General features: G+C 37.3%; 1 protein-coding gene across 2 annotated transcripts in view; it reads left to right on the top strand.

Moving 5' to 3' along the window:
• Girdin (protein girdin) overlaps nucleotides 1-26,014 on the top strand; it is a 134,537-nt gene that overhangs the window by 25,684 nt on the left and 82,839 nt on the right. For both annotated transcript variants that reach the window (XM_081758920.1, XM_081758921.1), the window contains exons 5-9: nucleotides 5,078-5,287; nucleotides 9,309-9,449; nucleotides 17,045-17,193; nucleotides 21,773-21,854; nucleotides 23,217-23,395. In XM_081758920.1, the coding sequence (XP_081615046.1) occupies nucleotides 5,078-5,287; nucleotides 9,309-9,449; nucleotides 17,045-17,193; nucleotides 21,773-21,854; nucleotides 23,217-23,395 (761 nt within the window). The remainder of the gene's footprint in view (nucleotides 1-5,077; nucleotides 5,288-9,308; nucleotides 9,450-17,044; nucleotides 17,194-21,772; nucleotides 21,855-23,216; nucleotides 23,396-26,014) is intronic.

The following is a 26,014-nucleotide window of genomic DNA, read 5'->3' as shown; positions in this document are numbered from 1 at the left end:
TTATTTCTTAAGGTACTGACAACAATCAAGTTGCACAAAGTAGCATGGTCCTTTGTCACTTTTTAACAGGCAACATAAGCATTTGCCCTATTGTTGCACGAGTTTTTGAAACCCATCTGCAAAGTAAATCGGGGTCCAGAGAGCGAAGAACACCTTTCACAGCTGTCTGAATCTTCAAATCATTCCGAAAACATTGACCGCTGCAGCTGGGACTTCAGTTAATGAAACAAGTAAAAGTCACTCGGGGCCAAGTCAGGGCTGTAGGGGATGTGCGGCATCCTTTCTCATTTCATTTCTCGAAGTTTAGCCTGTGTTTGTGCTGCCGAATGGAGGCAAACATTGTCATCCAGAAGAATAACACCAGCAGAAAAGAGTCCAGGACGTATGCAGCGAATTGCGTTTTTTATTTCTCCAGTGTTTGGTAATTGGCAATAACGTGCAACATTCACTGCGTCCTCTTTCTTCAAAAGCTTTAAGAGCACTATTCCCGTGAAATCCCAAAAGATAGTCATCTGGTGCGTGGGGTTCCTGGTTGGATCTCAGTTCGCGCCAAGTAGACTTTGTGATGTACAAACACCTTGTGCGTAGGTTTTCTCGGGGTTCTCCCATTTCCTCCCACTTAATTCATTCCACCATTGCATTCATTCCTCATCATTACCGTTTTCTTTAGCTTAACTGGCATATCTATGGGACCTAAAACTGAAAGATTTTATTTTCCCAGAAAATAATCACAAGAACCTTAACCTGCAGATGGTTGAACCTTGAAGCTTTTCCTCATAGGAGACATGGGATGTTTCCATTCCATCGACGTCCGCTTGAATTCTGGAATGTAGTAATGAGCGAAGCTCTCATCTTGAGTCGCGTTGCGGTAGAGAAAGTTGTTTCCTTCATTGTGGTACCGGGTTAGAGAATCCAGGCCACAGGCTATACCCGTGTGTTGTGATGTTGTTCAGTGAGTTATCGTGGGACCCATTGTGATAAAATCTTCATGTATCCCAGTGTTTCGTGGATAATTTTGTGTGCAGTCTCGACAGAAATGTTCAAATCAGAGACTGGTTCACGAACCTTGATTTTTCGGTTGTACAACATCAGTGCGTTCACTTTGTCAGTCAATGTTGCACCACTGACTGTAGAGGGACCACCGGGCCGCTCTGCATCGAGTATGCTTATCTATCCTTCAGAAAACAATTTACACCATCTTCGCACTATTTGCATTGACATTACAGTCTCCATAAACAACAACTAGCTTCCTGCGGTTGTCGATAGGAGCAAGGCTATTTGCCCGCTTATACCGAATCACAGAGCGAATCTCTTCTTTACTCCACATCGCCAACACACGTTGCTCTGCCATGACTCACCACTCGTTATGGCTAGTAAACGTAGGAACCACGAACATTGCATTGTGTAGTAAATGTAGAGGAAAGACGAAATATCATATTGCTACTTTCTTGTCAATTATCGGTCTCGTACTTCCTCCAAAAACAAATAGAGAAACTTTTCCCTCGAACAATCGACATAGTAAGCTGCGTAAAATAGAATAGAAAAGCTAAAATTTGAATTCTGACAAGCGTGTATTACATTGGCGTCATTATTTTGCTAATATTTTGTGTCTGTATTTATTTTGATAATGAAATTAAAGCTTCAACTGGATTCAGTGCGTATTGGCTACAAAACCAGTTAATCGTTTAAAGGCTGAACCTAGAAGCATTCGTTGAAGTTTGATAAAATCTTGTGTATAACATTTTAGTGACACAATAACACAATCTTTTTAAAATTTTGTTTTATCTTCTGGGATTTCAAAGATACACTATGTTCCCAAAATTGGAACGTTCGAATGTTAAAGGGTAGAAAATGTCCAAGATTGACAATAACATAAAACATTTTTTTTAAAGCTATGTAGGTTAGAAGAATATTTATATAAGTTGTTATTATTATGGTACAACACCTAATATATTATATAATACAGTAAACATACTTTTTACACATTGAATTGTATATATATTATACTTCCTTTTCGTCATACAGATATTTCAGTTGAAGAGGGAATCTTTTCTTTTTTTATACATGGAAGTTATATGCACCGCTATAATTTCTGCTCACATGTCTTTTTATTTAAAGCTTACAAACATATTGTACTTTTTTACAAATATATTACACATATTATCATTAGTTTATGCAGATACCTATGTATTGACAGCCTTGTTGGTGGTTTCAGAAGTTACTTTGTGTGGAATGCTTGATGACACACTTTTTTGTGTAGGATCTTTCCACATTTCACACACACCAGTCTCGTGTTTTCTTGCACAACACACATCTTCCTTATGAAGTGTCACCCAGATTATGATTGATTCCATCAAATCGGATGTGCTGTTGGGCCTCTTAGACGTTTCCTTGAGAGTGTTTGGACTTCAGCAGTGCTAATGCAATAGTTCAGTAATCAAGATGTGGTATTTTAGATTCAGAATGAAGATATACGTAGAATCTAAAAGCTGCAATAACTGCTAAGTTTAGTCCTTTTGCAAATAAGCACCACTACGATTTCTTGAAACGTAACCGTAGACGATAGCTTGCTCTAGTCTGTCGACCAGATGAACTCCTCCCATGCTATTGTTGTATTGAAGGATCGTGTTTGGTTGAACCATTTACTTCCTATTCTCGTTTTTCACTCTCCTTGTAGCCTTTTGCAACGGTTGAATCGTGAAGTAATAACTTGCACCCATTACAATTGAATTATTATTCCAGTTTACAAATAGAGTTTCTCCGTCGAAACGGTAGTCAAATGTCCCACTATTCATCTTCTTTAGATCCTTCGTTGATATTAGTGGACAATTATAGACTTACCCAAATGCTCCAACCCAACCTTCTAGACTAAAGCAGGAAGTGTTCAAACGCTACTGTTTCATTTTTTCCACTTCTTGCACACCACTTGTTTCTTCTTCGAAATGTGTTGAGTTATTCCCCTCTTGTGTCTTGAATTCTACTCCTTCAGTAGTATGCAGTTCTATTTCGCCAGCAACTTCACGTGGTAACTGTTCATTGTCGAGAATATTGTAAGGAAGTTCTTTTTCATCGCTTTCCACACTCGTATTTCCCGAATCCTGAAGTAGCAGAACGACGTCCAATTCTTTGTTGTTGGAAGACTCTAACAGAGCTTCGTGCAAATAGCGGAATTTCAGGCTTCTGAACAGACACAAAATAGGAATATTTTGTAATAAAGCAAAGCTGCAATTTGAATATTTTTTATTCTGAGCACAAAAATACACACACACACACAAATACTTTTTTAAAGTTTCAAAGTATACACAAGTAAATACTGTATTGGTTGCTACATCCAAGTCCAGAATACAGCAAAATGTCCTAAGCATCAGAGTTATAAATTTATGTACAAGTAAACTTAGAAATTCTGACTTGATCGTGAACAAAATGTAGTGTATTTTATTCTCATAAAGTAGGAAACACTGAGAATTGTAGTAATTTATAACGTCAATTTCGCGAGATACATACTTGAGCTACGATTATGTTACAAAAAAGTATAAATAGAAACATCAAATTACCCATAAAATAAGTTGAGATCCATTTAGCTTCCTGAAGAAACAAACTCCAAGTTCAAAAACCCTTCAAGTTCATCAATTTCTTTTCATTTTGATCCGATAAAAAGAACAGCAAACCAACAACCACTGTATTTAGTAACTATCAACAAGAGCGTCGCACAGTGTTGACTAGTAAAATTCGTACATATTTGCAAAATACATAGAAAAAAATTAACAATGAATTTTCCGTGAGCCCGTAAATTCAACTAGCTAAACATGCCAACGTTCCCATTTTGGGACTTCCTAATATAAACCAGTACTGAGAGAAAACAAAGACACAAAGTTGTAATATTCTTTCATTATGTAATATTCGTATCCTTCATAAGTAAGAATCAACGGGATAAATGAATATTTTTTCAAAAATAATTTACTTTTTGTAAAACAAATGGAAACAAAATATTAAAAAAAAAATGAAATTTCTAAAAGTTATGTCGTCATTACTCATAATGCTGGAGACCTCAAAATCATATCGTAAAATGTGATAATATCTATTAAGCATTTTGCTTTAACACAGAGTTCAAAATAAAATGTGTGATCTCTCTAAATTAAAATGTATATGTTCCCAAAATCGGAACGTTGGACGGTAAAAGATTAAGCAAAGTTTCTTTGCTCACCGTTGCGAATCAGGTAAATAGTTCTTTATACTTGAGACCGAGTTGCAGTCCGTATAAAGAAGTCGTTAATTGGATTCCCAACGGCGAGTACAGAATTTTTTAGTTGAGAATTAATGTTCCAATGTAGTTCTACGAATAAACAAAACTTCTTATACTATTAAGCGAAATAATAGTTATTCCAGATTCAGAGAAACAGTAACATTTAAATATCTGGAATAAGAGTTGGGAAGCTTTTAGAAGTGCTACTGATGTGTTAGTAAGTTCCATTATCCGTGCCAGTCAGCTTCTAATCATTTTTGTCATTACTATTGAAAACGAAAATGGTTTAATATATTTCGCATTATATCTTTAATTGCTTATGCTGTATGTCTATGTCGAATTTTGAAACTTCCGGTTTAAGCCAGTGATAGGCAGTCAGTGATCCGGAGGCCAGATGCGGATCCCCGAAAAGTTCTAACCGGTTCGCGATATGATTTCTAATCTGACGAATGGAAAGGAGAATAAATTTATTTCGAACTGAGAATCAATACTTCCCAGTTTGAACCGGTTTGTGAGAAACTTCAGTCATTAATGGTGCTTAGTAATACAAGAATTTTGTAAAATTGTAGCAATATTGTTTTTAATAAATTGTAAAGTTTTGTTCTTTTTTCTTTGACCTTCTTGGAAAAGAAAGTTGTTTGTCCGTCACTGGTGTAGGCAATCACTTCTCCTTGTGAACTTCGTTTAACTTAATTTTACAATTACAGGTTTATTTATGAGAAGGTTTTTTCTGTATCCGATAAAACATACTTCCTAGCACATTGTGTATGTAACTTTTCCACTTTACTTATGTTCTGTAGTTATAACTCCTCCTTAATTTTGTTTATTATAAAGGAAGAATTTGGGCAGCTGCTACTCCTGCGGCCAGACCCTGTGATGCTCGGACGGGAGCCTGAAAGCAAATCAGGAGTTGAAGACATGCACCTTTTATTGTTACTTCTCTTGGGTTGTGCCGTACAGTGTCCCAACAAGGAAACTTTTATTGAAAATATTAAACAATTAAACATCGATGTGCAACATGCCATAGTAGAGTGTATTAAACAGGTGAGAAATAATTGTTATAGGTATTGTAAAACTTATGGTTCTTTAGTACTTTTTAATAAAATAGTCACAACACAATTGAAAATAACGTATTCGCTGTGCGAAGGTAAGTAGGTATACGGGATGTTGCTGAATGAATAGTTATTCAATATGTCACTATTCATTTGAGAATTGCAATTGATTTTAGAATCTAATAATTATAGAAAAATCGTAAACTTGTTCACTAGAGAACCATAAAATTTAATTATTTTAAAACCGATCTGAATGTATAGTATATATATTGTTCGTGATGGAAGCACCGAGTGCAATCATTAGTTAATGACGTGGAGCGCATATCAGTTATCACGTAGACAGCCGCAGTTCCTGTTTTCACACCACAGTCAACTGAAACAATCGAACAAAGTGGCTCTTCGTATACTGTGAAGACATTGTTGGAAGAAAGGAAGTGAAAGCTGTGGCAGCTGCAAAGGAAATCTGTAATTTGGAAGAGTTGAGAACTGTGAATATTCGGATAGCTCGAAAATGATTTACGCGATTCAGGTCAAGTGACACGAGCGTTGAAGACAAAAGTTAAGCGAGGAGTCCAGTTGCCGTGAACGGGAATTGCGTAGTGCAGACCTATCCACGCACAAGTCCACATCAACTGGCAGTACACAGGGATCATCTCAAAGCACCGTGTGTCATTTTCATCAACCCGGATTTCTGAGTAGACTGTCTTCACTTCTGCCCCTCTGGCTGATACTACAACAGCCTGAGAAACGATTCACTTTGTGTAAACAATTTCTACAAAATTCTCGTGACAACAGGTTTTAATGTCGGATAATCTCAGGTAATGAAAAACGGACGACATTCTGTTGGTAGTCATCTCGACTTTACCAGATCAAGAGCCATTGCTAACTGTCCAGAGAAGGAGATTTTGAAACACAGTCATGTTACGGATGTGGTGAAATATCAGTGGTTCAGTGTTTTGGAAACTCGTTCTAGACGACCGTGCTGTCGATGGGAACCTTTACTCTGAACAGTTATAGCTGGTCCATGATGATATGCGACACAAATGCCGGCTTTGATATACGAAGAGGATTCTGCTTTATAGCGATGACGTTACAGATAGATATTGCAAGAACTCGGGATTGCAGAAACCCTGGAAATTGCAAGGATTCTCTTTAGTACAACACTCCGCATACAGCCCAGACATTATCCCTTCAAATCATAGTTTGTTTCTCTTCTTCTCGCATTTTCTATAACGACGACTGTGTGGGACAGTTAACGATGCGGCAAACGAAATGCCCGACTTTTCTTCTCCAAATTCGTGAATCATATTGCCGTGGGGTTTTCTCTCTCATGAAACGCAGACAGGGGACTATTCAACATATAAACTTTATTTTGCAGAGTAAGGTAAACTTTCACGCTAACAACAAATAACATTATACACATACATACATACATACAGGGTGTTCATGTTCATTTATTATGTAGCCAAAATCCACTGGTGAAATCTTCACATCTAAACAATAAAAAAAAAGTCCATATAAACATAGGGTGAAGACCGCACTGTTTCAAAGTTACGAGATGCCGAAATCGAGAAAATTGTAACTTTGAGTCTGACTAGCTCGAAAACTATGAGAGATAGCAAAGGCGGTTAAAGAAATGTTAGAGGAATTAGTACACTCTCTACCTAAATAACCATGTTTCAGAGTTGGGATATATCGGCGCACATGATTTAAGAAAGAGAGGTGGAAGAGCGGAACCTATACCACAGCTCCCTCTATAAAATCCGTTGCACCGATACATACATACATACATACATACATACATACATATATATATATATATATATATATATATATATATATATATATGTATGTATGTATGTATGTATGTATGTATGTATGTATGTATGTATGTATGTATGTATGTATGTATGTATGTATGTATGTATGTATGTATGTATGTATGTATGTATGTATGTATGTATGTATGTATGTATGTATGTATGTATGTATGTATGTATGTATGTATGTATGTATGTATGTATGTATGTATGTATGTATGTATGTATGTATGTATGTATGTATGTATGTATGTATGTATGTATGTATGTATGTATGTATGTATGTATGTATGTATGTATGTATGTATGTATGTATGTATGTATGTATGTATGTATGTATGTATGTATGTATGTATGTATGTATGTATGTATGTATGTATGTATGTATGTATGTATGTATGTATGTATGTATGTATGTATGTATGTATGTATGTATGTATGTATGTATGTATGTATGTATGTATGTATGTATGTATGTATGTATGTATGTATGTATGTATGTATGTATGTATGTATGTATGTATGTATGTATGTATGTATGTATGTATGTATGTATGTATGTATGTATGTATGTATGTATGTATGTATGTATGTATGTATGTATGTATGTATGTATGTATGTATGTATGTATGTATGTATGTATGTATGTATGTATGTATGTATGTATGTATGTATGTATGTATGTATGTATGTATGTATGTATGTATGTATGTATGTATGTATGTATGTATGTATGTATGTATGTATGTATGTATGTATGTATGTATGTATGTATGTATGTATGTATGTATGTATGTATGTATGTATGTATGTATGTATGTATGTATGTATGTATGTATGTATGTATGTATGTATGTATGTATGTATGTATGTATGTATGTATGTATGTATGTATGTATGTATGTATGTATGTATGTATGTATGTATGTATGTATGTATGTATGTATGTATGTATGTATGTATGTATGTATGTATGTATGTATGTATGTATGTATGTATGTATGTATGTATGTATGTATGTATGTATGTATGTATGTATGTATGTATGTATGTATGTATGTATGTATGTATGTATGTATGTATGTATGTATGTATGTATGTATGTATGTATGTATGTATGTATGTATGTATGTATGTATGTATGTATGTATGTATGTATGTATGTATGTATGTATGTATGTATGTATGTATGTATGTATGTATGTATGTATGTATGTATGTATGTATGTATGTATGTATGTATGTATGTATGTATGTATGTATGTATGTATGTATGTATGTATGTATGTATGTATGTATGTATGTATGTATGTATGTATGTATGTATGTATGTATGTATGTATGTATGTATGTATGTATGTATGTATGTATGTATGTATGTATGTATGTATGTATGTATGTATGTATGTATGTATGTATGTATGTATGTATGTATGTATGTATGTATGTATGTATGTATGTATGTATGTATGTATGTATGTATGTATGTATGTATGTATGTATGTATGTATGTATGTATGTATGTATGTATGTATGTATTATTATTATTATTATTATTATTATTATTATTATTATTATTATTATTATTATTAGAAACAATAAACAAAGATAAATATCAAGAAAGTGGTAATCATCTGATAGCGGTGTTAAATATGTATTATATACAAATGTAACAATTTGTAAATTTTTATGATCAGTAAAAAGTAGTTTGCTTTTTTCCAAAGTATTGCCGACTTAACTGAATAATAGTGACAGTAGTCCTATTGGAGGAAGCCTTGGACAAAATTTTTTATTTCCAAAAAATGCATGTTTTGCCCAGAAGACATGAGTTCGATTCCCAGTGGGAGATCATATGATTTGAACTCCATGTTGGAAGTGTAAGTCCTCGTTTCACGTTGTCTTGGTGTCAAAAACAGAATTAAACTTAAAACAAACAAACATATCAAAAAATGCCCTCGTGAGTTTCTGATGTGGGTAATTCTTTGAAAATTGCATACAGAATTCATGTTGGAATAATAGTAGCCTTGAAATTAAGAGTAATGTATTGAGGGTTTGAATAACTCGTATCATATTTGTAACGCACTAGTGAAGTAAATATAGCGGATTTTCAGCTAAGGAAGATAATATCTAGTAAAAGCTCCACAGTAATTATAATTGGTCTCTAATCTGTTGTTGGCTTGAATATATTTAAGGTGACTGACAATCAACAGATCGTGTGGTCGCAGGAGTGGTGTGATAGTATCCTTACTTCAACTGCTGATGTATTCAATCCATGTGAATTGATGATGAATCACATTAAGAGGCTAGTCAAGGAAAGAGATGTATATATACAAGTAAGTATATATATCGGTATTACAAACAAAGGAATGTGTATTCATTATATATTATTATTTCTTCACATGTTGGGGAAATCGACTTTGTGCCAACCCTATATACGTATATAACTGATGTTTGTGTAATACCAGGTTATCATAAAATAAGTATCGCTGTTCAAAGCACTCTGGAGACAGAATACAACCAAACTTGGTAGGAGTATATTTATGAACATGCAGAAGCGATCGGTGCAGGAAACAAAATTAGTTCCAATTTTCGCCACCAGAGGTAATTGTGGCGCTGTACAACGCCAAGTAAGTGCAGCATAGAAGGAAAAGGACACTAGTGATGCTAAACGATAAGAAAGGCTGTAATTACCTCTCGTATGGGTCTCGTGGTATTGATTACCAATGCTATTAATAGCCCGTGGTCAGTGGTGAATTTACGAGGGGATTTTGGGCTGAAGCGTTCCCTTAAAATTCTTGGATATCTTACAAAAGCGAAGTTAAATGTTAGTCTTTCCTATGCTCTTCAACTGCAAGCTCCCTTCAAAATTCCATTAAAAGATTGGTGTCAAATCTCACTTCGAGAGGCTATTGTGTTGCTGTTCGGTGTTAAGTACGGTAAGTGCAGTATGGAAGACAAATGATATTATTAATGTTCAATGAAAGAAAGACATAATTATGCCCCCGTGCGACGCGTAACATCAGGCCGGTAGCCATCCCAAAAATTTAGGGGGGCTGGTAGAAGTTAGGGGGGCCCCGATCCAACCATACTATAGTTCATCGCCATATTATAGTTCATTTGCAAGCCTACCGTGAAAATTTTAGGGGGCCAGTAAAAATTGGGGGGATCGGCCCCTAGACCCTCTTAGATACGGGCCTGCGTAGCATTGATTTGTACTCCTATTAATAACCCTGTGTTGTAGTGATGTATTATGATGGTGATGTGGGATTCTGTCTTAGAGATGAAAGTCCTTAGGCAAGGAGAACCCATGGTAACTAGTACCGTATGAGATTATGACAACGTTCTATGGATGGGATCTACAGGTTAAAATGGGATCCGACTCATGTGTCTTGACCGGAATCAAACCAAGGACCCATTGAACATAAGACAAAGAATGTGGGAAGAAAAAAGAAGCAAACATCGGACATTAGCTAGGTCAGAGCAGTTCACTTCTGGCACATATTGGGGCTCGAACCCGTATCACTGAAACACATTCAGGCGTGAGTAAGCACCTCAGTTGTTCTGTAGTTCAAGACCAAGTTACGAATGGGATACCAAGAGAGCAACCATGGTATTGAAGTTGCCAGAAAGATCCTTGTTAATGAAACTTCACGTTGAACAATAATGCTGGTACCATTCGTGATTATTTCCACGATAGGGGTTACGTTGTGGTCCCATTACGTAATGTGTGTTAAAAAATAGTGAGAATATTTGATGAGACCGGCAAGTTAGGGTTGAGACCAGGAAGAGGTAGTAAGAGTGTAACACAGGAGAAAAATCTTTGAGTTTTACGTCCTACGATTATGCCGGCTAGGCTAAAGGAGACGGTGATGATGAAATAATGATTGAAACGGTGGAATGAAAAGTGGGATGAAACCCACTCACACGGTGTTTGTCCAGCACAAAGTTCACTTGGCGCGAGCTGGGATCGAACCAGGGACCCCAAGTACCAGAAGTGAACGCTCTGCCACTGAGCCACCGCGGCCCTTAACACAGGAAGAAGTTCAAAATGTTAGTGAAGAAATCAATGCCGTCGTGGAGAAATCCGAGGGTAACAGTTGCATGGTAGGTGCGAAGGCAGTGTCAAAACATCTGGACATGTCCTATGCAACTGTGTGGAAAATTCTTTGCAAAGAGCTGCATGAGTATCCTTACAAGGTAACAATAAAACATCAGTTGCGTCCGCAGATGCCGATGCTCGTCCCGGAATTTTAAGGTGAGCTTCAGCCCAAAAGCCCCCCGTAAATTCGTCACTGACCACGGGGTATTAATTGCATTGGCAATCAATGCAACGAGACTCACACGAGAGGTAATTACTGTCTTTCTTATCATTTAGCATCATTAGTGTCGTTTTTCTTCCAAGCTGCACTTACTTGGCGTCGTACAGCGCCACAATTACCTATTGTGGCGAAGATTGGGACTAATTTTGTTTTCCACATCAATCGCTTCTGCATGTTCCCAAATATACTCCTACCAAGTTTGGTTGTATTCTGTCAAGTGGTTACGTCTCCAGAGTTCTCTGAACAGCGATACTTATTTTATGATAACCTGGTATATTCATGACAGTTAATTTATGTTCGTTGTTGGCCGGTGTTTTTCCCAACCCAATACAAAATGGACAGACTTGTTGGATACATGCAAAAGTTCTGTTTTTGTTATAAAGATAGAAGTTCGAATATCACAAATTGTGCTTAGTTTCCACCGTAATTGATGACGTCTTACCATCATGCTCGTATGAGATTAATCCTACTCCGGTAAAATATCCTAGGGTTTGAACTCGAAAGATTGTTGTATTGTAGTTTTCATAGTCTCTACATCATCAAAACAAAGAAACTCTGCTACGCGCAACAATCTGTAGAGGTCAAGTCAGGAGAATAAAATGAGTGGGATAAGACTTTCCAAACAAGATCCATTCATTTTTGACGTGAAGATAGTAGCATACGGCCTGCCGTTATGATGGACGATGACCACTTGGCGATTGACAAGACCTGGCCCTTCATCGTAGTGGTGTTTGTAGTCTATTGAGTAGTTCGCAATAAAATATGTTATTAATTGTTCGCTAAGAATCTAGAACCTCTCAGTGAATTATTTATTTGACGTTCCACCACACACGCAAGACTTTCTGGGGTGAAATTTTGGTTTTGGCATCTGTGATCATGGTCCAGAAACCCAACACAAAGTTCTTGAACGTTTACATTCAGGTACGTACCCACTTGTTATTGCCCGTAACTGTGGATAGTAAGAAATGGTCATTTATGTACCGAAAAAAAAAAATAATAAATATCGCTACTTGTCCCTCGTTGATGTGGACTCAACTGCTGCAGAGGCACGCGATCGAACTTATAATGAAACCCAACGCTTGAGCCACCTTTCGACCATTGTCCTATGTATCTCGAAGGTATCGAGTAATTCCACTAGGATTGGCATGAGTTGTTTTTTTAACGGTTTGGTCAAGATCCTCTTCGGCAAAAAACTGTTGGGCGTGGAGACTGGGGTCTTGAGAGGTTTTGGCTTGCCCTTTACTTTTCGAAACTAGCGATAAAGTGAGCTACATTGCGTGTGCCTCATACCGAAGATTGGGGCAGGATGCAGCTGCAGTTATCCAGCTCAGAAAATAAACAGTGCCTGATATGTTCCTTATCGGTCTTCATTTCACCCACGCTACTGTTTCCTACGAGCTGGTCGTCTACATTCACTGTTGCTGCCTAAGTTTCCCACCATTATGTGACCACCGATTCACGCACCGGCAGCTCCGTCTGTAAGATCGATCCTCGATGTCCTGTTAAAAACGGGCAGAACTTTTTCAGTATTCTATACTTTCTATTTGTGTGTTAGTCTTTTATAATTTTCTTTTCTTTTTTTTTCTTTTCTTTCTTTTCTTTTCTTTTTTCTTTTTTTACTTCACAAGAAATAAGACATATAATCAATTTGAAAATGATCCTTGTAATTTTGTAATTTTAAAAGCTGGGTAATTAAAACAATTATTGTATGATAAGTTGGAAATAGAACTTTGTTTTTTCACATCTTATCAGTAAATGCAAATTCAATTAAATTTAGAGAGCTAAAATTGAACCCAGGTCTCCGACTCACTATGTTGGTGTGTTACTAACCACCACTGCTTTCTGACCACTTTCTGACCAAACACACATTTTCACAAGTGATCTGAAGTGGTATAGTCCATGTGGTTAGAGTAGTGGTACAGTTTATCACGGAACTCAAGAGTGGAAATGTGTAGTTTGTCACTGGAACTGATTGGATAACATAATGGTTAGCACACGTGTATGGTAAGCTGGAAACTCATATTCGAATCTCGATTCAGTCGCATATTTTGTATTCTTTACATATACAGGATGTAACTTAATTAATGTAACTAATGTCGAGAGGTGATTCCTGACACTGAGATAAGCGAAAAAGGTCCTATGAACATATAGCATATTGGCAGAGTGAGCGAGGGTCGAAAGCGTGGGAACAGTAAATTCGAAGCGGTAGATATCGACATGCACATAGACACAAACGTACGTTCGTCGGGCACAATACAGATGTTCAAAGTGTCCGCCATGAACAGCAATGCATCCATGACAACGCCAGATCATGAACTGGCGCACTCGTTCGAAGACACGAGGGTCATGGCGAACAGTTGCACAAGTGTTATGGATACGCTCTTCCAAATCATTGACATCGTTAACAGGAGTAGCATATACTACACTTGTAATGTGTCCTCACAGGTAAAAATTCAGTGAATTCAGGTCTGAAGACTGAGCAGGCCAATGTGTAGGACCGTTATATCCGATCCAATGTCTTGGGAAGTTGTAGATCAACTACCGGCGGATATTCACACTAAAATGCGCGTTAGCCCCATCATCGTTGCAGCGTATCGCTAAGGGAACATTTTGCAGCTAGTCAGGCAGTGTATCCTGCAGAAAGGTCAAATACAATGTTCCATTCAGTCTTCGAGGTAGAAGGTATGGACCGATCAATTGTTCATGGACAATACCACGCCATAGTACATTGAATCCAAATTGGTGTTGATGATTTGTCAACCGTACCATGGGGATGTGCATCTGCTCACGTGTGTGTATTATGCATGTTGACGATACCATCCTCTCCAAACATGGCCTGTCTGAACAGTACTGATGCCTGAAACAGCATGATGGTAGTGGTCTGTTGAATAAACCACTAGCACCGCCAGTGGATTTCGCCAGTGGCTGGAAATCCGCTTCTGTCAGTCCTTCCACTCTTTGCAGATGGTATGATTTCAAGATATTTTCATGTAACGCACGCCACACAATCATGTGAATGACATGCATTTCACAGCTAAGTTTCCTCGTACTCGTACCTGACTCATTGTCCACAGTTTCTAATACATGTTCGTCCATGAGAGGTGTTCGTACAGGACAAAGTCGACTAGCATCCATATGGGCAGGTAGTATAGTCCCTGTTGCACACACACGCCGATAAATTGCTGCTAACATCCTATATGATGGTTAGCGTCTATTAGGAAAACGCTCCTGTTAGAGTCGTACTGCTTCAGGCCCATTCGCATCTGCATGAATAGCTTGTCGGCAAGTTCACGGTTTGAGTAACGCACCATGTTTTAGTCGAGCACTGCCACTTGTTCTATTCAACACTCGCAGCACAATGACCGCACTCATCTACTGTATCGTCTTGAACACAAGCGCTAACTGTGTGGGAACCGAGCAACTACTGTACGTATTGAACACCAGCGCCACCTCTAGACTTTCTAGAAAGCCATCTAAGCTTATTGGTTTTTCATATCTATCGCTTCGAAGTACTGTACCCACGCTTTCGGCCCTCGCTGACTGCCAATATGCCCAACGTTCCTAGGATCTTTTTTCTTTTCTTTCTTATCTTGGTATAAGAAATCACTTCCCAACGGCTGTTACATTAATTAAGTTACACCCTATATATATATATATATAATCTGGTGGTCTAAAACTCGGCCCACGCTCAGTGGAGGAGAATGCTAGATGTGAAAATAAAATGAAAAATTAATATGAACTCTATCCTGCGAGGCCTTATTTCAGCAGTAGGGCCGAAAAAGATATGTCAATATGATAACACCGTATATGTCTAACAGAAAAATTAACATTGTTTGGCATGGAGTAGGAGTAACGAACGGCAAACTCCACCAAACGTTTCACTTTTTATATGCTGTTAAAACATTGTAGCAAGCTATATGAAAATGGAAACAATAAAACAAATTGGGAATAGTGTGAAGAAATAGCACACTGTCGTATCATGTAAATGTGTTTAATTTGTGCTATAAAATGGACATCCGGTTGTAGAAGTTTCGACAAGGACACAAGAAAGTTACATACGTATGTTATGCTCTTTCCTCGTGTATCAAGTGTCTAGGAGGCTCACACTACAATACACATGAATTCTCTTGTGGTTAGCGTAGAGGGATGGACAAAAATGTGGAAACTTGAAAAATCGCACATTACCTTTATTAACAGCGTGTAGGACCACCTTTGAACGGCCTGCAGTCGACGGGCAGTGGAGAAATGCAGGTCGCGTATGGTTGTCAAAGAGATGTTGTACTATTCTTCCTCCAAATCAGCTGCAAATTGCTGTAGAGACGACAGTGGAGTTCTCTTCTGACTGTTTTGACTAGGGTTTGTGAGCACTGTGTTCAGCTCAGCTGGAACTTTTGGTGCTGTCGTAATCTTCTGCTTGGTCACAATCCTACCCCATGTGCTGTCTGTGTCACGCAACACACACATTTGCGTCCACGCTGGTGCGGTTTTCCCGGAACACTCGTAGACAGTCATGATCTTCGAGACTGTGCCTCTTGATACACCAAACATTTCTGCTACATTCGTCACGGAAGCTCCCACCATACGCACATCCACAATTGGTCCTATTTGAAACTCTGTCAGCTCAGATATGATTTATGATAACCCTCACTGGTCGCTGAACTTTAACTGGCCCATCTGTTCGATTGAACAGGTTATATACCTCACAGGATGTGCCGGTGACCACAGCGACACCTACCATTCAGACGCAAATCATGTTTCAAATGATTACCTCTTTTATACCAGGTTTTTTCCATATGTTTGTCCTTCCCCTTATATGCTTTTGGTGCAGAAGACCTGGAATCGATTTCTGGTGGGAGCTCAAGTGGTTTGTTCCCACGTTAAACTGTAGGTTCACATCTCATATAGCCTTGATGCTAAATGGAATGGTAAACTAACAATTAATCAATCAGTCTAATGTGCGTGAGCCTTGTTCGAGTCCCACTGTTGGTATATTCAGATATTTATTTCGTACGTCTATACTTATTTCTGTTTCTTCACACTATTCCCACTTTGTTTCATTATTTTCATTCACATTTGGCTTGTAATAATGTTTTGCATCGTTAAAAAATAATGAAAACCATGGTGGATCGCCTACTAGTCAGTCGCACACGTTACCCCTACTCCACGCGAAACAGTGACAACTTTTTGTTTGTTAGACACTTACCTCGTAATATGCCATACGATGTTGCCAAATCGTCATATGTTTACCGGGCCCTACTGCCAGAACAAGGCTCTGGAGGGTAAAAGCCATCGTAAGTGATGTAGTCTCTAGTGTTAGACGAATACCGTTTTTATTTTTTAATTATTATTATTATTTTGAGATTGTTCCATTTACTTGTCCTTTGTTCATTTTCACTGACTCCTTCAGTACCATTCACGTTTAACTTACAGAATATAAGCCATGGGCATTGAAATAAATTATTTTACTATGTTCAAGATTAATAGATCTTTACTGAAAATAAGTTGTCAAAGTTAAGTGAAGAAAACAAAAAGAATTCCACTGCTTTAAATTGATTGCAACAGCAGAGTTCGTGAAAGTTGAAATTATTATGGTGTTAACTTTTCTCTAGCAATTAACGTGTGTAATTACTCAAGATCGTGGCAACGAAATGGACGAAGATGAACCTCAGGGAACGTTGGTGGTTGGTGGTGAGAGTCATCACTTGGCAGTGGAGCTGGCAGATTGGAAAGCTCGTTTAAGGAAACAGAGACAAGAATTGTAAGTTTTCTTATTCTGTTGTAATATGTATGTAATTGAAAGTTTAGTTCAGATGTACTGATTAACGACTTTTTGTTTAGCAGTATTATGAATCAATATAAAATATCTGTCTTTGAATGTGAATAAATCTGCATGGAATGTTTCCGAAGTTGTATGCATTTCGCTGTATTTTTTTTTAAACCACAGTGATGGTTTTGCAAAGAAATTCTGATTCACACAGGCACATTTTGATCATACAATGTTTGATATTCTTTATTCAATCCAATTATAAAGTGGCTAACTTGTATAGGCTGTTATATTAAATATAACAGCATCTTTAATCACACATTCTGTATCAGTATGCTCTGTCTCGTAAAGCAATATATTGCATTTAACACTTTAAGCAAGCGCTTCGGGTTTATACAATTGCTTGAGACCTTTCCTTGTTTCTATCTATATTCATACTGTTGCACTGCACCATTATAGGATTTCTGCCTTCCGTAGAAATCCCAAAGAATCAAACTTAAATCCGTCACGAAAATTCCTGTAAGGCCAAGAAAGTATGATGATTCTCTCTCTCTCTCTGTTTACCTCATTCATCTATATATCTATAGATCGATAGGTAGATAAATATATATATATATATAGATCAATATAGGTATATAGATACAGATATATAGGTCTGTTCAAAAAGTTCCGAGAGGGATTTTGTAGAAGTTCGTTTGATCTACTATCATATATATATATATATATATATATATATATATATAGTATATACATCTGACATTTAAGACATTCTCGCATATTTAATAGCAAATATCGTCACACCCACAGGTTACAAATGCAGTTTTTGTATATCAAAAAACTAATTGTAGCGCTTTGTACTTTCTGCAAGCCTTGACCCAGACGGGCATGGTATTAGTTAATAGTGCTTTGTTGACCTGTAGAATGTTAACCAATCCACAAGCAGATATTGTAAAGTTCTCTAGGGGAAGCTGTTTTTCGTGATCATCATGTTATGACACGACCGAGCATACCCAAGAGTGTTTTATGAATTTGTGTAAGATGGTTGACCCTCCTGATGCAGACTTGAGTACCTTCTTCTGCCATCCTGTTTTGAAGGGTTTTTTTGCAGTGGTTCTTGGAGCGCTATCCTCTATGAACAGAGAGAATATTTTGTGTAAGTAAGCTATCTGAAAATATTAGATGAATACTTTTATCCAAAATTGCTATTATGTACAGCTGTTCACATTGTCCACGTATTCCACAAGATATGATTGCTCTGTACCCCTAAGAACCATCCTACATCATAACCTAAAAGCTTTCTTTTTGACGGTCTGGCTCTGCGTAGCGTAGTCGCGAGCGGTCTCGGGTTCAATTTCCGGTAGGGACACTCGGTAGAAAAAGTGTAACAGCTTTTTAAGGCTAGCCATCCTGAGTAAAGTTTTCCTGGGTTGTCCTTATTCACATCAAGCAAATGTCAGGATGGTACCTAACAGTGATTCCAGGCCAGTTTCTTCCTCCCCAATTCGGGCAGTGTAATCACCGAAGGGTGTTATTCCTCATACGTGACAAACTAACATGGCCATAGTTGCTGAAAGCCCAGAAATCTTAATTCCTAGTCCTAATCCTCCTCCTTGACGGTTGGTTGCAGTCAATTCGTAATGAATTCTTGATATTGCTTTCTTGAGTCATATGTGATTGGTACATGAAAACTGAAGAAAGATGATTTATGTTAGAAACTGACACGATGCTAAGAAATTGAAAAGGCTTACCACCACAGTTATTCATTGTTCTCATTTTTCAGTATTGGCTGCGATGAAAAGGGATTTTCATGTAACACTTCTCCACCAATGGTGTAGTTAAGGTAAAGATACGTTATAGTTACGTTGTGACTTATTCGAAGGGTTTTGCTACGTCTTCAGAATTTTCTTTCACAATAATTTTTGCAGCGTCAATCTGCTTTTCCTGTTTGCGCTATTTTGGACCGAGCAATTATGGTTAACTGTAGAGGAATGAATCTTCAGTGTTCGGATAATCTGCTTTTGACTTGTACTACTTTAGATTAACCAAAAGCACGTCCTTGTTGGAAATCACTCAGTTCTGCACCATGAGATTGAAGGGTACTTTTCGTCTTCGATAATGTCACTATACAGAAACCTGTGAAAAGATACAAATGTGCACACCATACCATAAAAAACGTTACGATTGAAATGCTAAGTGTATATGAATTTCTCTCTGTAAGTCGCTTACGTAATAAAATTATGAATGTTTGGCACCAGTAGTTACGTTTAATATAATATTGAATAATCGCCAGAAGACTCCACAGTTAGAGAAATGCATTTCTGTATACTGGATTTTTTTTTTTTCCAGAAGGGCAAAGTGGATTTATCATAAGAAACAGATAAAATTACTAGCGCGTACCTTAAAATTTGTAAAAACTAAGATTCCTAGTAAGAATTAAAATTTTCTAAGTGAAAGAAACTTAGAGCTGATTTATTTTTCATACAAAGCATAGATGAAAACTGCTGTACTTTTTGAAATTTACCTAAATGATTTGTAGGTTTGTTTTGTAGGACTTCAGCAGTCGAAAGAGGGCTCTCTATGAACAGAGAATGCTCTAGTTCATATATTTGTATCGGAAAATAGGATAAAATCTGAAAGGTTAACATATTAAAGACAGTATGTTATGATAAGGGGAGAAATTAGGTACCTAGTATTGCTGGAGTAAGTAACTGAAGAAACTGCGTCAGTGTTAAGGACATATCGTTGTATATAAAGAAGGAATACTGTAAATGTAGTCTTTGATTATCAAACTATTGCCAATGGTGATATAAATGTAAAATGACATAAAACTATTAAACCGATAATATTATATGTGAAAATGTAACGAATCAACCGATTGTTTTTATACATCATCATATATAGGTACGAGTTCAATGAAGATTCATTACGAGCGGTCGCGAGTTCGATTCCCTGTGGGAAAAAATCGGTCGAAAAGGTGTAACAGCTTTTTCAGGCCAGCCGTCCTGAGTGAGGTTTTCCTCATTCACACCAGGCAAATGTCGGGATGGTACCTAATATACAGGTCTCAGGCCACTCCCTTCCCCGCATAGCGTGCTCGCCGAGGAACATCATCTCTCATATGTGACGGGCTTGAGGGCGTAGATGTTAGTAATACCCAGAAATACATATAAATAAATCAATCAATGAAAATTCAGAGTGAAAAATAAGAAACAGTCGAACCTGGGTCTCCAGTATATCGTGTCGATGAACTTAGCACTATACTGTTCAGTCCGCCTTCTGAACATCCACACACCGTCACAACTTATGTTGTATTTGGACGACACAATATCTATATATGTGAACACACTGTGATGGTTGGATGTGAAAATGTGATCATCATTACGTGTATGTCTGTTCAGGACACGGACTGGATAGTGTAGTAATTACTACACTGACGGTAAGCTGGAGATCCCGGTTCAAATTGCACCTCGGTCCCGTAATTTTTCACTCTTTGAGTTTCCATCGAATTCGCACCTACACAGATGATGAAGCATAAGAACAGTTGGTTGATTGCTTCCATTTTCGTACACAATATTGAGTTCTTATAAATTATACAATATGTATATACACAGTGCGGCAATTGGGAAAGGAGACTAGTTTTTGCTTAAATTGAGTTTGACCCAGAAGTTTTTCTTAGAGTTGAATCTTGCGTGTGACCTTGGGAATGTGCAGAAATTTTCAGCTCCGCTGGTTGCCAGTGTTGGCGCATAATGCGGGCAATAGACTAGTATGATTCCCCGTCATCGTTTACTCACTTAGGAGAATTTTCAACGGAAACATTTGAGATGTTGAAATAGGTTTATGGGAACAATTGCCTTTCTCTTTGCCGTGTTTTTGAATGGCTTAAGAGGTTCAGTGCTGGAAATGAGAGTTTGGAAGATGACAAACGTTTAGGTTCAAGTACACGTATCACAACAACTGAAATGATCGACAAAATTCGACATTATCATTTTGAATGGCCGAAATGCAAGACTCAGAGTAATATCAGACCCTATGGGGTTAAATAAGGAAAACTGTTCGCCAAACAATAGGGGAGTATTTAAAGAAACGAAAGTTTTGTGGTCTTTTCATATCTCATTCCTCAGCGAGAAGAAGAAGCTGGAAATACTGCATCATTCAAAGAATTGATAACTTCTGTTCAAAGGGAATTAGATTTCTTTCAGAACATCATTGTAGTTAATGAAACTTGGGTTTTCCAGTACTATCCGGAAACAAACGGCAAAGTGGTTTTTTGATAATCTTTCTACCATTCAGGAAGCAGTGACGAGAACTTCGATCACCATTGCAGTCCGGGACTTCCAAAAGTCATTCCATGACATACTAGATCCAGTAAAGCTGCTTGTAGACAAAGAAGGTTCCTACTTTGAATAACGAAGTAAGTTAATTCCACTTGTTGTTCATTTAATTTTTACAAACCCAGTCTCGTTTCCTAATTGTCGCATTATATATAATAGAAGTTACTCTTCTGTTGTACAAGTGTTGGTGTTGCTTGCTTTATCTTTATGTGAAACTCAATTTTAATTATGATTTACAGGGAGGAAAAGTCAGAAGCATTAGCCGAGAGTAAGGAAGAATTGGAACATAACAAAAGTCTTGTTAGTAAGCTACGTCAAGAGGTAAGTTCATTTAATTGTAGTATTAAAATTGTATACATTTTATAATTGTGTAAATAAATGGTTTTTACTTATACTAGAACCACCAATGTGTCTGGTGTATCAAAATGGTTAGCGTGCTTGCTTTCGATGTACATGGCCCTTGCTTTGATTTGTAGTTAAGGATGAAAATTGATTATTTCTTCTGATATTGTGGGGCAATTGGGAAGATATTCGAACCTAACAAGTAAGAGGTTCTAGTATAGGAAGCTACAAGTAATGATAGTGAAATTTTACAATCTTTATGGACTGCAATACCAGAGAATTTTATTTGGAATTGCCAAAACAAAAGAAAAGTAAAATTATCGTTATGATGTTATTATATGGGTTGATGCATTTCTAATCTAAAAACAAGGATGCTTTGAAGACAGTTGGGAGGAAATGCCTGTTTTTAACGTGAAATTATGTATTTTTTCGTTTATACCAAGTAAAATATCTTTGTAAATTTCATTTAATTTTCATCCATAAGTTATACATGATGCCCGAAGGAAGACGAGCGCATGAATCAGACACGTCAATAAATAAGATAAAAAGAAATAGTTATTACCAGAGTTGACAAAAACCATTGATGAAATCATCGTATCACCTTACATTTTATGTCAAGTCTTAAAAAACTGAAATATTTTGATGATCCATTTCATATAATATCACTTCTTATAGGCATTTTTTAAAAAGATATTGAATAAACTGCCTTGAAAAGTTCCAGCACCAAGAACAAAGATTGTTATTGATTTCTCCTGGCACGTATGACAAATTTCGAAAAGAAATCAACGTGTAGGGCATATATAACATAAAGCACCTAAATGTAATTAAATAATTAAGGAAATAAGAAAGTAATGTTGATAATGGAAACGGAAATGGTGAGATAATTGTTTCATGTATTTCAGTAGTAAATAATAATAAATAGAAGAGTATTGAAGCGAAAAGTACCGTGTATCTAGGTATATTTCATGTTATGCAATATGTGGAACAGTACAGAATACCAGGTTGTAGCTAGTTAAGAGTTCTGGCTTGCCAAATGACTCACGTTCAGTTGGTAATTCAACTTTGAATGCTGATATTTCTGGCTGCTTTATTCAATAGCCTCCGACTTTTCCCCATGGCAGTGGATTAACATCGAAAAATCCTTAGCGGAAATTATTTCAGAACCACGCATACTAAAGACAAGCTTACTAGCGTAAGATCATAACTATAACATTTTTTCAAGTGAAAGTAATATATTACTCTTCCGTAAGTAATATTTTAGCTGATATAAAACTCAGAATGCCGCCAAAAAACAGGAATTTACAATTTAGATATCACTTACAAAATATTTTCTACTTGTAGATTCAAGATCTTATGCAGGATGCTCGAGCAGCTAAAGCTTATAGAGATGAGTTGGATGCAGTACGAGAAAGAGCAGAAAGGGTTGAAAAATTAGAAGCTGAGGTCCAGAGGTATCGTGATAAGCTGAGTGACATTGAATTCTACAAGACTCGCATCGAAGAGCTGAGGGAAGATAACAGGTGTGTTGAATTTTTTCATTTTATTTAACACACTTAAATTTACAAGAATTACTCGTGTGAAATGAAAAGTGGACAATAGTTGTTAATCCTATTATTACTTTATATAGAGTACTTTAAAACGGACTTTTTAACTTCGTAATTTTATGTATTTTTTCAGATACTTACAAAGCTAGTCTTGGTGTCATTTTGTTGCAGAATAGATCAAATTCTTTACCTGAAGGACTTCCATTGGTAATTTTGTAGACATCCCATCTAAAGTAATTTCCTGCCAAACCCACAGCAGCTTGCCAGATGTAACTTCTTTAAGTGCGGCTAGATTCTTGCTCTGGACTCAGTGAAAAGCCGGTAAGGGGGCTTTAAAAACTTTATATCCTTGATAAATCCCCAGAAGTGAAAATCGAGAGGTGTCTGATCCGGTGAACACGACCTATCCATTTACCTGGAAAGTTTATTGAGGAAATTCCCGAATCTCGGGAAAATAATGCAGCGCTGAAAGTGTATCCGGCCTTCTTTGTCGTCCTCATCAATCTGCTGCAATACACTACTTGTTGATGGTGTACCCTTGAAAATACAAAAGGCTGTAAACTTTGTTCGTGCTGTTTAGTTCTTCCGCCATTGTTAATATATGCAGTTTGAGATGCGAACGTTTTCTCAACACACGCCAGATAGTCGCACGTGTAATACCGAGCTCGCTAGAACATCAGGTTGATTTTGTAGCACTGTTAACGAAGTTTTGCCTCACTTGCTCTACGATTGACACATGTGGACGACCTTATGACTTCTTATGCTTTACTGAACACCTAGTTTCAACAAAACTTATGTCTTCCATAAATGCTAAGTCTACTGGGAGGATCTTTGCCATACTAGATAAGAAAATTCCGTTGCACAATTGTCGCAGGATGCGATTGTTCAAACCAGAACACACAACAATCGCGCTCTGGACCAGTGAAGGCAGCCATCTGTATTACAACGATTTCTAGCGCTTGTAGGGGTGCTGTGTACTATATGAGTCAAAACGTTATATATTTTGCTTCAAAATGACACCAAAACTAACTCTATAAGTGATTTGAATAAATTTATATGAATTTACTAAGTTGTAAAGCCCTTTATAAGCACTCTGTATATATCGTAATTTACAAGTAATATATAGTGACTTTCAATAATGTATGCAATGCATATCAATACATAGTATGGAGAGATTTTCCGTCTGAATATTGTCGATACCTGAATAGTGACAATGTACAGTGGCACAAAGAACTATGAGTGTTGCCTCTTGCGATTAATCTTAAGTTACAAGAAATAAAATATTCACCAAAAATACATCAACTTGTGAAGGAATATTCTGATGAATATGTTAAAATTTGTATATATATATATATATATATATATATATATATATATATATATATATATATATATATATATATATATATATATAATACAGGGTGAGTCAAAAGTCCTTGGACACCTGCATAAGTTTGAAAATCGACGGTATATATATATATATATATATATAATACAGGGTGAGTCAAAAGTCCTTGGACACCTGCATAAGTTTGAAAATCGACGGGAAAGTAAAAAGTGATGATGGGAACAGAGGTTTGATGAGGGGCCGCAACTTTTGGAGTGTATGTCATTCATGGCCGCCATTTTGAAATCCGCCATTTTGGATTCAAGTCAATTTTTTAAAATGGGAAGAGGGTGTATGGCACATCAAATAACACTAGCTTGAGCTCAGGAATTTAGTGGTGTAATTTGTTTTATCCTATCTTGTACAGTTTAGAAGTTGTTAATGTTCAAAGGTGGGAAATTACCTTGATACTGACCCAGTTCTTTCTTTCTTCCAGGTGATCTAAAATGGGTCTGACACGTGAACAGAAGATCGAAATCATCCCCTTATATCAGGGGAACGCAGCTACCGAACAATAGCAGCTGACTACAACAGACGGCACCCAGACAGAGAACCGGTATCGCACAGCACGATGGCTCACGTGATCACCGAATTCCGGGAGACGGGCTTTGTTCAAGATAGGGCACGTAGTGGGCGACCAAAGACTGCCACCAATGAAAAACTGCAACGGCGGTTGTTGCGTCGTTTGTGAAAAGTCCTAAACAAAGTACCCGTCGTATGTCCCTAGCATGTGCAATAAGCCAATCCTCCGTTATCCGGATATTGCACGCCAATCAGTGGCATCCTTACAAGCTGCACATGCAACATAAACGAGCTGAACGAGGATGACCCTGATCGCCGGTTGGAGTTCTGCATGTGGGCTACTGAACAACACGAACTGGATCCTGCGTTTGTCAAGGGCATACTGTTCAGCGACGAGGCGTATTTCACTTTGAACGGGGAGGTTAATCGACATAATTGTCGATACTGGTGTGACACAAATCCGAACTGGGTTGACCCGAGTCGAGAACATAGTCCAGCAAAGGTGATGGTGTGGTGTGGCATATGGAACACCCGCATCATTGGGCCATTTTTACATTTACAACACCTTAACTGCACCACAGTATCTGATGCTGCTGCAGGACTTTGTTGTGTTCCCTGCCACTCTGAAAGCTGACGGCATTTTCCCATCCCTTTTTCAGCACGATGGAGCTCCTCCACACTATGGA

The sequence above is a fragment of the Thermobia domestica genome, chromosome 5 (genome assembly GCF_964235325.1).
Source record: "Thermobia domestica chromosome 5, izTheDome1.hap1.1, whole genome shotgun sequence".
Taxonomy (NCBI): domain Eukaryota; kingdom Metazoa; phylum Arthropoda; class Insecta; order Zygentoma; family Lepismatidae; genus Thermobia; species Thermobia domestica.
The sequence above is the reverse complement of the archived record's forward strand: the minus strand, read 5'-3'. Positions and strand labels throughout refer to the sequence as shown.